This window comes from Dama dama, chromosome 15, assembly GCF_033118175.1.
Source record: "Dama dama isolate Ldn47 chromosome 15, ASM3311817v1, whole genome shotgun sequence".
NCBI classification, from domain to species: Eukaryota; Metazoa; Chordata; class Mammalia; order Artiodactyla; family Cervidae; genus Dama; species Dama dama.
In genome coordinates, this window is record NC_083695.1 from 80,569,471 (window position 1) to 80,583,494 (window position 14,024).

The 14,024-nt window shown below is 49.2% G+C and overlaps 2 protein-coding genes across 7 annotated transcripts in view; one reads left to right on the forward strand and one right to left on the reverse strand.

Annotated features, from left to right (window-relative positions):
- VWA2 (von Willebrand factor A domain containing 2) overlaps positions 1-9,145 on the forward strand; it is a 49,762-nt gene extending 40,617 nt beyond the window's left edge. For all 6 annotated transcript variants that reach the window (XM_061162726.1, XM_061162724.1, XM_061162725.1 and 3 more), the window contains 4 exons: positions 527-1,099; positions 4,844-5,395; positions 6,048-6,173; positions 7,360-9,145. In XM_061162726.1, coding sequence (XP_061018709.1) covers positions 527-1,099; positions 4,844-5,395; positions 6,048-6,173; positions 7,360-7,478 — 1,370 coding nt within the window. In that variant the 3' untranslated portion in view covers positions 7,479-9,145. The remainder of the gene's footprint in view (positions 1-526; positions 1,100-4,843; positions 5,396-6,047; positions 6,174-7,359) is intronic.
- Positions 9,146-10,385: 1,240 nt separating this feature from the next.
- The window catches only part of AFAP1L2 (actin filament associated protein 1 like 2), a 114,997-nt gene continuing 111,358 nt past the window's right edge, over positions 10,386-14,024 (reverse strand). Inside the window, exons 17-19 of the mRNA XM_061162730.1 lie at positions 12,640-12,833; positions 12,420-12,542; positions 10,386-11,576 (exon numbers count right to left, since the gene is read on the reverse strand). Of these exons, the coding sequence (XP_061018713.1) occupies positions 11,550-11,576; positions 12,420-12,542; positions 12,640-12,833 (344 nt within the window). The 3' untranslated portion in view covers positions 10,386-11,549. The remainder of the gene's footprint in view (positions 11,577-12,419; positions 12,543-12,639; positions 12,834-14,024) is intronic.

The following is a 14,024-nucleotide window of genomic DNA, read 5'->3' on the forward strand; positions in this document are numbered from 1 at the left end:
TACCTGAAGTGCTCAGCACAATGCTTGACACAGAGGATGGGACTTGTTAAATAATAACTTTTTAAAAACTGTCGTGCTAGGTCAATTGGAGACTTATCTGGGAAAAAGTATATCTTGATTCCCCCACCTCACAAAGTTATACAAAAATCAATTCCATATGGATCGTTGATTGAAGTGTAGAGAGAAAAGTTGTGAAGTTTCTGGAAGAAAAACATAGGAGCCTATTGATTTGGGGGTAGACAAAGATTTCTCCAACAGGACCCAGGAAGCACTAACCATAGTGGGGGAAGAGTATAGATTCTATTTTTCTTTTGAAAAAGAGGAGAGTGAGCGAGACCCTGGGTGGGAGCCGGGGAGCCCTGTCTAAGTCGGTGATGGGCTCTGGTCACTAGCCTTTGGAGCCTCAGTGTCATGGCTCCATCCCTCTCCTAGGAGGGCGGTGGCTCAGCCCCATGTGGGGTTGGGCATCCCAGGTGGGATGGTTGCCCACGTGCTCCCTAAGGTGATGGTGGCTGTGTCCCGGCAGCTCTGAATCTGAGCCTGAAGTGCAGAGTGGATGTCCTGTTCCTACTGGCCAGCTCAGCGGACGCCAGCCCGGAGGGCTTCCAGCGGGCCAAGGCCTTCGTCAAGCGGTTTGTGCGGGCGGCGCTGACCGGAGACTCCCGGGCGCGCGTGGGTGTGGCCCGCTACGGCGCGGAGCTGACCGTGGCCGTGCCCGTGGGCGAGTACCAGGACGTGCCGGACCTGGTCCGGAGCCTCGACAGCCTGCCCTTCGACGGCGGCGCCACCCTGACGGGCCGGGCCCTGCGGCAGGCGGCGGAGCGCGGTTTCGGGAGTGCCCCCGGGACAGGCCTGGACCGGCCTAGGCGGGCGGTGGTCCTGATGACCGAGGCGCGCTCCCAGGACCAGGTGGCCGGCCCGGCGGGCTTCGCGAGGGCCCGGGAGCTGCTCCTGCTGGGCATGGGCAGCGAGGACGTGCGGGCGGAACTGGAGGTGATCACTGGCGGCCCAGAGCGCGTGCTGACCTACACCAGCCCGCAGGACCTATTCGACCAGATTCCAAAGCTGCAGGGCAAGCTCTGCAACAGGCCGCGCCCAGGTAGGGAACACCCCACACCCGTGCCAGCTGCGGGCCAGCCTCAGCTGACCTTGGGGCCAACTGGCCAGTGTAGAACCTTCCACCTTTCGGTAGGGACTTAACCAGGGTCTCTGATGTGGGCTGGAGCCACAGCCCTGCTTTTTTTATATACTAGCCTTGTGATGAGTATCTTCTCAGTTTTGCTGTCGTTCAGTCGCTAAGTCATGTCTGACTCTTTGCAACCCCCTGGATCCTCTGTCCTCCACCATCTCCCAGAGTTTGCTCAAATTCATGTCCCCTGAGTTATGATGCTGTCTAGCCATCTCATTTTACTGGTCACCACAATCCGGCAAATAGTAGCACCTCCTAAGGGGCTTTTATGAGGATTACGTAGGGCAAGCAAGATGCACACTAGTACAGAGTAAGCTCAGAGTGTGCACTCAGAATTGTAGGTATTGCTGTTTATTCATTTTTATTGTTATAGTTAATAAGGAGCTGTCAATCTACTAAGTGTAACTCTAGAATGGCAGCTTCCCAGTTTCTTGTTGGCAAGAAAGAAATGCATTCCCAGTACACACATATGCCTGCAGAGGCATAAACGTCTAGAACAAGCCAAGCCTTTCATGAAATGCTACTTGTCATTTCTACCTGAGATGTGCTCTGACTTCATTCTGTTCTATGACCCATGTTGATTTCCATGACCCGCCACTAGAGGGTGCCCTGGAGAATACAACCTGGGAGTAGATATCCCCGTCAGGGGTGGGGGCCTGGCCCATGTCCAGAGACAGGAGTAGGTGAAACACACCCTCCACAGGGCTCTGGACTTCTCCTCTAAAGAAGCTGCATGTGGATTTCAGCTTCTCAGCCCCAAGTGTCACTCTCACCAGTGGTGAGACATTCCCTCCTGCTGGGGGAAGGACAGGGCTCTGCCTGCCCACCTCCACTGTGCCCCGCCAGTCTTATCTTCCCTTGGCAGCCAGAGGATTTAAAAAAAAATAGTTTTAGAGTTCACCTGTGTTCCATACCTGGTGTCCCTCTTGTAAGATGTTAACCAGGGACAGTTATCACAATTAATGAACCAACATTGATGTTGTTCAGTCACTCAGTTGTGTCCAACCCTTTGCAACCTCATGGACTGTAGCACGCCAGGCTTCCCTGTCCTTCACCATCTCCTGGAGTTTGCTCAGTCTCATGTCCATTGAGTCGGTGATGCCATCCAACCATCTCATCCTCCGTCACCCACTTCTCCTCCTGCCTTCGATCTTTCCCAGCATCCATGTCTTTTCTAATGAGTAGGCTCTTGCCATCAGGTGGCCAAAGTATTGGAGCTTCAACTTCAGTATCAGTCCTTCCAATGACTATTCAGGACTCATTTTCTTTAGGGTTGATTGGTTTGATCACTTTGCTATCCAAGGGACTCTCAAGAGTCTTCTCCAGCACCACAATTCAAAAGCATCAATTCTTTGGTGCTTAGCCTTCTTTATGGTCCAACTCACACATCTGTACATGACTACTGGAAAAACTGCAGCTTTGATTATCTGGACCTTTGTCGGCAAAGTGATATCTCTGCTTTTTAATATGATGTCTGGGTTTGTCATAGCTTTCCTTCCAAGGAGCATCTTTTAATTTCATGGCTGCAGTCACTTGTCTGCTGGAATCCAAGAAAAGAAAATCTGTCACTGTTTCCACTTTTCCCCTTCTATTTGCCATGAAGTGCCATGATCTTAGTTTGTTGATTGTTGAGTTTTAAGCCAGCTTTTTCACTCTCCTCTTTCACCCTCATCAGGAGGCTCTTTAGTTTCTCTTTGCTTTCTGCCATTAGAGTGGTATCAGAATATATGAGGTTGTTGCTATTTCTCCCAGCAATTCCAGTTTGTGATTCATCCAGCCTGGCATTTCCCATGATGTACTCTAGTAGCATATAGGTTAAATAAGCAGGGTGACAATATATAGCTTTGGTGTACTCCTTTCCCAATTTGGAACCAGTCAGTTGTTCCATGTCTGGTTCTAACTGTTGCTTCTTGACCTGAATACAGGTTTCTCAGCAGGCAGGTAGAGTGGTCTGGTATTCCCATCTCTTTAAGAATTTTCCACAGTTTGTTGTGATCCACATAGTCAAAGGCTTTAGTGTAGTCAGTAAAGCAGATGTTTTTCTGGAATTCCCCAGCTTTCTCTATGATCCAGCGAATGTTGGCAATTTGATATCTGGTTCCTCTGCCTTTTCTAAACCCAGCTTGTACATCTGGAAGTTCTCAGTTCATGTACAGCTGAAGACTAGCCTGAAGGATGTTGAGTATTACCTTGCTAGCATGCAAAATGAGTGCAACTGTACAGTACAGTGAGTGTAACTGAATATGCTTTGCATTGCCTTTCTTTGGGATTGGAATGAAAACTGACCTTTTCCAGTCCTGTGGCCACTGAGTTTTCCAAATTTGCTGCTATATTGAGTGCAGCACTTTAACAGCATCATCTTTTAGGATGTGAAATAGCTCAGCTGGAATTCCATCACTTCCACTAGTTTTATTGGTAGTAATGCTTCCTAAGGCCCACTTTACCTCACACACCAGGATATCTGGCTCTAGGTGAATGCCCACACCATCGTGGTTATCCAGGTCATTAAGACCTTTTTTGTACAGTTTTTCTGTGTATTCTTGCCACCTCTTCTTAATCTCTTTGCTTCTGTTAGCTCCTTGCTATTTCTGTCCTTTATTGTACCCGTCTTTGCATGAAATGTTCCCTTGGTATCTCCAGTATTTTTGAAAAGGTCTCTAGTCTTTCCCAGTCTACTGTTTATTTCTTTGCATTGTTTACTTAAGAAGGCCTTCTTATCTCTCTTTGCTATTCTCTGGAACTCTGCATTCAGTTGGGTATATCTTTCTCTTTCTCATTTGCTTTTTGCTTCTCTTCTTTTCTCAGCTATTTCTGAAGCCTCCTCAGACAACCATTTTGCCTTCTTGCGTTTCTTTTTCTTAGGGATGGTTTTGGTCACTGCCTCGGGTACAACGATACAAACCTCTGTCCATAGTTTGTCATTATTTATTACAGTCTGCACTTTATTCCAACTTCCTTAGTTGTTACCTAATGTCTTTTTTCTGTTCCAAGGATCCCATCCAGGATACATTTTTGTCTTCCTGTCTTCTTAGACTCCTCTTGGCTTTGACAGTTTCTCGGACTCTTCTTATGCTAGATTGGTTTGTAAAAACCAGTGAATCAGATCCTCTTACTGCATACTTTATTCCTGGTGGGCTACAGTCCATGGGGTCACAAGAATCAGACACAACTTAGCGACTAAACCACCACTACCGTACAGTGCATGACACCTGGAGGCATAGATCGAGCCCCAGAGCCCCATGGCTTACATACAGCAGTTGTTTTTTCCTCTCCCATCACAGTTCAGAGGTGAGCGGCCTGGGCCAGCAGGATGGTTCAGCTGTCTGCTAACTCCAGGGGCTGCTGTTTCTCAGACAGCAGGAAGAGGGCAGAGGGGAAGTGGAAGACAAGCAGCTTCCTTTTGGGGACATAACTTGGAAATTGCAGTTACTTTCCATTACATCCCATCGGATAGAACTATCACATGGCCACACCCAGCTGCCAGCGGGGAGGCTAGGAGTATGGTCCAGCTGCCCCTTCGTGCGTCCTGCTTTTCTTCCAGGGGAGGGTAGAGGCCGGATGCTGCGGTGGAGACTGGCTGACCTGGGCTCTGCTCACCCCAGAGCAGTGCCCCACCCCGGCTACCCACTGAGGGCCGCTGTGCTTGTTCTACAGGCTGCCAGGCCCAGTCGCTGGACCTGGTCTTCATGCTGGACGCCTCGGTCTCAGTGGGGCCTGAGAACTTCGCCCAGATGCAGAGCTTCGTGAGAAGCTGCGCCCTCCGGTTTGACGTGAACCCCGACGTGACGCAGATCGGCCTGGTGGTGTACGGCGGCCGCGTCCAGACAGCCTTCGGGCTGGACACCCACCTCAGCCGCGCTGCAGTGCTGCGGGCCCTGAGCCAGGCCCCCTACCTGGGGGGGGTGGGCTCGGCAGGCACGGCCTTGCTGCACATCTATGACAAGGTGATGACAGTCCAGGGGGGCGCCCGGCCTGGCGTCCCCAAAGCGGTGGTGGTGGTCACGGGTGGGAGTGGGGTGGAGGACGCGGCTGTCCCAGCCCAGAAGCTGAGGGACAACGGCGTCTCTGTCTTGGTGGTGGGTGTGGGGCCTGTCCTGAGGGAGGCATTGTGGAGGCTCGCGGGTCCCCGCGATGCCCTGATCCACGTGGCAACCTACGCAGACCTGAGCCACCACCAGGATGCACTCATCGAGTGGATGTGCAGAGGTGAGTGGGGGAATCTGCAACTTCGGGGTCACCTCCAAAGGACAGACCTCAGCCAGAGCCTTCATGGACGTCCTTATGGGAACAGCAGCTCCTCCCAACTACCAGGGACTCCATGTGCCGGGCTCTGTGCTAAATCCCATAGTCACATGGAACCCTGCGGGAGGCACACACAACTGTCCCCATTTAAGGTGCAGAGAATTTTAGACAAGCATCTCTCCCCAAACTTAATGTATGCGCCCCACCTAAAAGGAAGAGATTTGTCAGGATATCCACCAAGACCCCAGGATGGCACTGACCTGGGTAGGAACAGACACAGCCAGGCTAGCCTGACTCCAAGCCGCCTTCTACCAGGAACATTCTCTGTGCCTTTTAAAAAGCCTGTGGCCGTAATAATAATAACAGTAAGCGCTGCTGTGTGCTCAGCCCATCTTAAAGAAAGCGGCTGTTTGCCTGCAGGCAAGCTGAATGGAGGCTGGATCTTTGATCGGCCATGTAGTATGGGGCCCCCGTAGTGCTCACCTGTGGCTCAAGGGCCCACAGAGCCACTGTGACGTGTAAGACCCTGCTCTGGTGGCCTCACCTTTGTCCTGGGTGAGGGTAGGGTCCGCAGGGCCGACCCAGGCTGGGTCTGCTGACATGTCCTCCCTTGCAGAAGCCAAGCAGCCAGTTAACCTCTGCAAACCCAGCCCATGCATGAACGAGGGCACCTGTGTCCTGCACAACGGGAGTTACCGCTGCGAGTGCCAGGGTGGCTGGGAGGGCCCCCACTGCGAGAACCGTGAGTGTGGCATCAGCTCCCACGTAGGGGCTGGGGGGTGGTCTCTGTCCTCCTGTTCCCCAGGACTGTAGCCAAAGGAGGTTCTAGGGCATCGACGGAAGGAGTCAGTCATTTGGTCATTCATACGTGAAACATTTAGTGGGTGCCCCCTACATCCCAGGTGCCATGCTGGGTGAGAGGAACAGAGCAGGAAACAAGACATTGAGAATCTCTGCCCTCCTGAGAGTTCTAGTCGAGTGAGGGAGACACAACCAGTAAGTACAGCCTGTGGTGTATTAGATGGTGCTGAGCACCGAAGAATCAATGCTTTTGAACTGTGGCGTTGGAGAAGGGTCTTGAGAGTCCCTTGAACTGCAAGGAGATCCAACCAGTCCATCCTAAAGGAGATCAGTCCTGGGTGTTCATTGGAAGGACTGATGCTGAAGTGCCAGTACTTTGGCCACCTGATGCGAAGAACTGACTCACTGAAAAAGACCCTGATGCTGGGAAAGATTGAAGACAGGAGAAGGGGACGACAGAGGATGAGATGGTTGAATGGCATCACTGACTCAATAGACATGACTTTGAGTAAGCTCAGTGAGTTGGTGATAGACAGGGAAGCCTGGTGTGCTGCAGTCCGTGGGGTAGCAAAGAGTCGAACACGACTGAACTGAACACACTCTGATGAAAATCTGAGGAGACTTGGGGAGGAAGCACAGCGGACACAGAGTAACCAGAAGGCAGGCAGAAGATGTGGGCACAGGTTCGAGTGGGTGGGCAGATGGGGCAGTGGAAGTTGGTGGGAGTTCTTTTTGTAAGTGTCTCTCTTTGCTGAAGGGAGAGTGAGGACGTGGAGGAGGTGCTGGAGGTTTGAGGAGAGAAGAGAATTAGTAACCATCTAGGAGAGAAGGAGACTAGAGTAAGGACATAGAAAAATGATTGTTCAGCAGCCTCCTAGCCCCCTGTGGCTGCTGTTCACGAATTTAAAGGTAGAAAAGCCAGCAGCAGCCAGTGGACGATTCCCGTTGGAGCCCTGCGTTTGCCGGCCCCGGCAGAGGTGGTTTTCCTAATACGGGGAGGGCTGTGAGGGGCACTTTCTGCTTGGCTTAGCCTAAGCGCAAGGCACGATGGGGCCCATAAGGTTGCTAGTTGGTTAAGAAGACGACTCAGAGGCTCGTCACATCCTCAAAGTTCACTTCTTTCCTAGGGGCCTTGAGAGGAGATGCCCTCAAGGCACGTGGCTCCAGCCGAGAGCCTGCAGGAGGGCAGCGGCTGCGTCCCTCCCGGCTGGGCCTGCCGAGAAGGCGTGGGCCTCCTGGGCGCTGAAAGGGAGCCCACCCTCAGCAGAGCACCGGTCCTGTGGGCTCTGCCTCCAGCCCCTTCTGGAGCCCTCCTGCCCCAGGGAGAAGAGAGGGCTCAGCTGCAGACAGAGCTGCCCCGGGACATGGTAGCAGCTGGTTACCCCCCGCACGACCACAGAGACCGCCTCACATGTTTTGCTGACCTAATTGTGCACTGCCGAGCTGGTGTCGTCTGCCGCGTGTCCCCAGAGGAGCAGCAGAGGAACCTGGAGACTTCTGATGGCCTGTTTGAAGCTCACGTTGCCCACGATGATGGCTCAACAGGACATTGCTGGGACAGTTATGCCCAAGAAGGCAGTGATGACAGACCCCTGACTCGATGATGGCATTTCAAGATGGACGAAGGGTGGACCTTTAAACACATCTTTCCCCGAAGATGCCCCAGATGGATTCGTTCTTTAGTTTGAGGAGGGGCTTGAGTGGCATTTGTGACTCGTTCTGGTGACGGGATCCCTGTGTGGGACTTGGAAAGGCCTCAGTCTGGAAGGAGACTGACTGACCAGCTGTTTGCCTGAGGGGGAGGGGCTGAGTGTGCAAACAGCTCGGGACTCCAGGGGCCACCTGAGCTGATCAGCACTCCCTTCGAGAGACTTCTTAGTGTTTACTTAGGAGGGTTCATTGTGGGGTGTTTCTTGAGTGCTTGTCTCACTCTCCCTTTGGGGTGCAAAAAGGAGCAGAATTCTTAAACTCAATCAATATAGAACAAAGAGATTTGAAGGGGTTGGCTTTTTTAGATATAGATCTTACGCTGCCTTGGTTTTAGTTTTGTTTTTCATACCTGGTTTTAAAAGGAATATTTCAAGAAGTGATGTTGGTTGTGTTTGTTTAACAAGAGCATTTGTCCCAAAATGGCAAAAAGGCTTAGATGGAATATTCTCTGGCGAACTGGATATTTGCTTATCCCACAGTCCTTAACAAATCAATTCTCTCCCCAGGCGGTGGAGTTGGGAGTTGGTTTTCAGTAGAAGCCTTTGCAGAACTCTGATTTAAATCCAGACACTTTATCATAGTTTTTATCTTTAATGTAAATACCTTAATGTGATGTTTTATGGGCAAACATTCAAGGCTACTTTGAATTAAATACTGCTTTAGCTTTAAGAACTTCAGGATTTCTGGTGCCAAGAAAAGTACGTGGAAGGTCATCACCATGGTTTTATTAGATGTTAAAAACAAGTCCAGTGTGCCAAGCACTGTGCATGACAATCATTTCCATTCAAGGGCTATTTCCATTTCCATTCCAGTCGCCGCCTTCTGCCAAGGCAAAAGCAATATCAGAGCAGCGTCACATGCCCACCTGGCAGGTGCTGACAGCTGATGTCAGAGAATTCCGTTGTCTTTACGTTAACAGCAGCTTAATCATTTCATAATGTAGGTTCTTGTCTGGCTCAGGGTTGATATTTGGATGTCCCATTTGAACTGGACTTAAAACCCCACAAAACTGGGCCCTGGGCCTAGCCTACATATTAAAAACCTTACTGTTGCTATTTTTAGGTTTTAGCCCTTGGGGGGGAAAGATTTCTTTTTTAACCTTTTCTAGTGAAGGTACCGCTGAAGAATTTAACCCTTTTTGGGTCCTAGTAGCGGAAGAGGGAATTCCTGACAAAATAACCTTAAGTGATCTTTTCCCAGCCGACCCTTTTTCTTTCTTTCTAAAGGAACTGGCTTTTATTTTAATTACATGATATACAAACATGTTCTCCTTGTAAAAACTTAAACAGTGCCGATAGATCATAAATCTTTTATTTTCACCAAGTGATCCTTATTCCAGGCAGCTGCTCTAGTTTTAATAGTTGACTGATTCTCTTGCTTTTCTAGAAAGATAGCTTTTACAAGTAATGACAGTTTTGTCTCTCCTTTTGAAATTTTATACTACTTTTTCTTGTCATTTTGCATTGTCTAGGACCTCCAGAATGATGTTTTAACAAGTAGCGGAATGTAACTGGTTCTTGACTTGACGTTTTTATCATTGTCACTCTGCATTACTTGATAAGGAATGCTTGCTTCTATTCCTGGATTACAGTGTGTTTATTAGGAGTATTGAGATTTATGGTTTGCTTTTCTGCTCCCTTTGAGATGTTTTTTCACATTTGATTGATATGATACATTACCTACTTGTGTTTTCAGTTGTTGAACCACCTTTGATTTCTTGGATACAGGCTATCTGGTCGCTATGTCTGGTTCTTTAAACACTGCTGAATTTCATTTGCCAATATTTTAAAGTTTTTTTTCAATCTATGTTCAAAAATGAGGTTGTCTTTTATAATATATTGGAATGTTTTCCTTTTATGTGTTGGAATTTTGGTATCAGAGCTGTGCTTTCTAAAATGAAAAATATTAATATATAGTCCTCAAACTTTCAAGCTGCCATATTCATAGTATTTTCTTGTAATTCAAAAGGGCTGTCAGTATCAGTACTTAAGGCCTCTTTTTTTTCAGTTCTGTCATTTAGTATTGCTGTAGGCTGTCTTTTTAATGAGTCAGAAATTTGGTTTTGCCATTTTTAAAACCAGCATGTTTATGCTGTGAACTTTCTTAATTATTACTGCTACTAAGGCAACATTTCAAGTATTGGTATGATTTTTACTCCCCTAAGAATTATTTAGGAGTGTGTTTAATTCAGTCACTTTTATATATGATCAACTTCCAAAGGTGTTTCCCATGTGTTAATTATAATACTAAAATCTTTCAGCCTTACCTCTGCTACTTGATGTAAGGAGGCTTAAAGTCTCCCGCTAGGATCCCACCTTATAGTCCTGTGTTTTTACTCACATAGTCTGAAGTCCAGTGTATAAATAACCGCAACGTTTCCCCCAGAAGTAGAAATCTACCAGGCCTTGCCGCGTTGTCCCGTGAAATACAAGAAAACCCAAAACACGATGAGCATTTTATTAAAAAAAAAAAAAAATCTAACTCACCACTTGGGACACCAAGTGTTCATGACAAAGGAAATAAATGCCCTGGGAATAGAAAGACAATAAGAAGACAGACTCAAAAGACCTTTAGTTCCCAGGAGCCAGTGTTAAAGAACTCTGATTCAGAACCCCCAGAAATGAGGCAGAGATGATAGATGAAATGTTTTTAACCTGTGTTAACAATGCCATCAGAAGAGAACAGGCAACATAAACGAGAGCACTGTCAATTTTAAGAAAAGAGACCACATGAAACAAAATTTGCCCCCCCCCCCTTTTTTTTCTTGGAAAGGGCCTGGACATCAAGCACGACTTAAAAAACAAGGACTAAGAGAGCATTGTATTAAATAACTCTTCTCTTAAAAAGGGCCTTTCCATGGGACTGAATCTGTAAACACAGGATAATCTTGTTTCTATGGTAATGTAAAAAGTCAGTTAAATCTCAAGACACTTTTCACTGTTCTAAATTACAGGATTTTAAACATTTTTTTCCCCTATATAATACAGCATCATTTAAAATTTTTATTTAAAAGCCATTGGTTCAGGCCCACTTTAGCTTGAAGAGAGTCTTTAATTTACCAGGAACAGTGCCTCGGCTTGGTCCCAAATATTTTCCCAATTACCATTTCTTAAAAAAAACAACCCATGGATGGTTTTTACACAGTTGAAGACAAGGACGGTTTAACCCCTGACACTGCTAAGTATCAGATAGGAGATGATGGTCAGGAGTTGAGATATATTCTCACCAAAGCCCTGTGATCAGTGAGACAAGGCCCTGCTACCTTGATTTCTCCTCCACACTAGAAACTTTTCATTTAAAAAGTCTGATAAAACAATTGATGAAAATTTCAAGGAAGAGACACAGAATACCCCTAACTACAGCAGTGTCCTGTTTACAACCAATAGACTTGGGTCTCAAAAAAAGTCTGTATTATTTCCTTTGGCCCTGCACAGGAACAGAGCCTCCTCTCAGCCGAAGTATTCCATTCACAGAACCCCAGTTCTTTCTTTTGCTTGTAAACAGACTCACCCTTTCACAGAATTGCTGCTTGAACGAAGATGGTAATGAAGCAGGATTGTCACCAAGGTCCATATGGACAGGAGAGTCTTTAGATGAAGTTCGTTTCCTAACTTGCTCCTTTCTTCTCCCATTCCTAGGGTACCATTCAAACACCAGCATCCCGCCCCCCAAGAGAAGAAAGTTAGTTATCCTCCATAGCCAACCTACTTATTCATAGAAGAAGCTGGGAAGAGAGACGGCAATTAAGGTTCAACCCCCGTGTGTTCCCTGTTGCTTGGAGCACCTGTTCAGGGATTTTGAGGCCACGGAGCAACAGAGAGCAGCTGAGTGACGTCTGCCTCGGTGCTCATGTGCTTACATGGATTTAATACTCAGGCATTGGTACAGGTGCCTCACAATACCTCCCGCAGGTAATAAGCAGGACTGCAGTGAGAGCTGCTTGTGGTAAGGAGCAGAATTTGCCAACAACACAGGCAGCTCTAGGCACGCTCTTTACTGTACAAATGAGTCAAGGGTTCATAACGCTCTTCAACCAGCCCTCAGTGACAAATCTGCTCTCGTTTGCCCCTCACCGCCAGCTGCCTGGGTGGCTTCCGGCAAACCCATCACCCGCCTGAATCTGCTGCTTTCGTTCTCCTGACAGACGCCCTTCAGAATCGCTGAGGTTCTTTTTAAATTGGAAAGCTCTCCAGCCCCACTCTATCTCTGCGCTTCTCCTGTACCCCACCGGAATCTACTGCTAATTGTGCGGTGGGCAGTGCCCAGCGTTTGCATGCCCTCAGGCGGACTTGCAAGGACACCTTTCTGGCTGGTCAAGGCCAAAGACACAGCCGAGTCCCAGTCCCCCACCTCTCCCCACAGAGCCTGCACTCAGAGGAGGGAAGTGCCGCCCGGGTCAGAAGGGTCCCCCACCCCAACCCTGGTGACAGTCCTGTCCTCCGGGGGGCCCTGAAAGCGCACAGGAGTGACCACTTACCTTGGCTTTCTGGAGGACGGTGCCTTTGCCCGTGACCATGACCGACAGAGGCCTGTTCTTGAGCGCGGTTGCGGAGTTGACCGGGGTACAGTCGGGGGCAGGAGTCGGGGTGGCCGCTTTGGGCTGTGGTGTCGGAGGAGAGCGAGGGCTGAGTTAAGGGGGGAAGGAGGCATGGTTCATCCCCGCGCTTGGTCCACGAGGACGGGGCACCCGGACTTACCCGGGGGCTCACGTTCTCCAGGTGGGTGGTGTCCACGGTGGTGCCCAGCGTCACGGGCCCGGCCTCAGCCTTCTTGAGGCTGTCCTTCACCTCCACGATGCTGAGCTCCAGGTCCACACGCCTGCGCTCCTCCACCCTGCACTCCTCGTCCATCTCCTTGAGCTTCTGCTCCAGGCTGGCCACCGCCCCCTTGTCTGCAGAGAGAAGTTAGCAGCCTTTGGGGAACAGCCTTTCAGCTGGAAGTCGCGCCGGGGGCAGGATGGATTCATACACACACCTTGCCGAAACACGACCCCCAAGGGGCTGTGGACCACTGCTCTGGCTCAGACCCTCACAGCAGGGACAGGCCTCTTGGTGGGTGGTGGACAGCCTCCAAGCCCAGGAGCCCAGGCCCTGTGTCTCCATTCTGCAAAGGCTGGGGAGGCCCCGGGAGCAGAGCTCTGCCTTCACAAGACGGCCTGAATCTGAGGCCTAACGTCCCTCCTGGTAGGTGCTTAGGGACTCTTGTTTCAATACCTGCCATGGTGACAGCAACCTCAAAGGGAGAAAGCTTTATTAGTGACCTCTGGAGGATGGTTCAGCTGTTTCAGCTTGCCCCTCATGGTTCCTTCAATCCTCCTGGCACATGCTGCTTCCCTGGGCCTAATGGAGCTATGGTCCTCAACCCTGCCACCTTCTCAGCCCTGTCTTACCCCCTCTTCACCCTGGTGTTCTCAGACTCTTCCTGTAGCACCAAGAAATGACAACTCAACCAAGAGTCCATGCTAGGAGCTCACTGCAGAGGAAAGGATGTTCATGTCCGTACCACATGTTCAGTACGGAATCCTGAGCACCGAGTGACTGCCCGTGAGTATGGGCGATGGAAATGTTCTCAACTTGACTCTGGTGATGGCTGCACAACTCTGTGAATATACTGAAAACCATGTGCAAATAGGTCATCGTATGGTCTATGAATTCTTATCAGTGAAGATGTAATCTTTTTTAAAAAGTGGGTCACATCATGCCCCTCTTGACTTTCTTCTACCAATCATGTTTATAAGATTCTCGTGGATCAACTGCTTATGTTGGTTAGTGTGAGTCTAATGGGCTTCACTGATAGCTCAATTGGTAAAGAATCTGCCTGCAGTGCAGGAGACCCCAGTTCGATTCCTGGGTCAGGAAGATCCGCTGGAGAAAGGAAAGGCTACCCACTCCAGTATTCTTGCACTTTCCTTGTGTCTCGGCTGGTAAAGAATCCGCCTGCAATGCAGGAGACCTGGGTTTGATCCCTAGAGATCCCCTGGAGAAGGGAAAGACTACCCACTCCAGTATTCTGGCCTGGAGAATTCCATGGACTATAGTCTATGGGGTCGCACAGAGTCGGACACGACTGAGCGACTTTCACT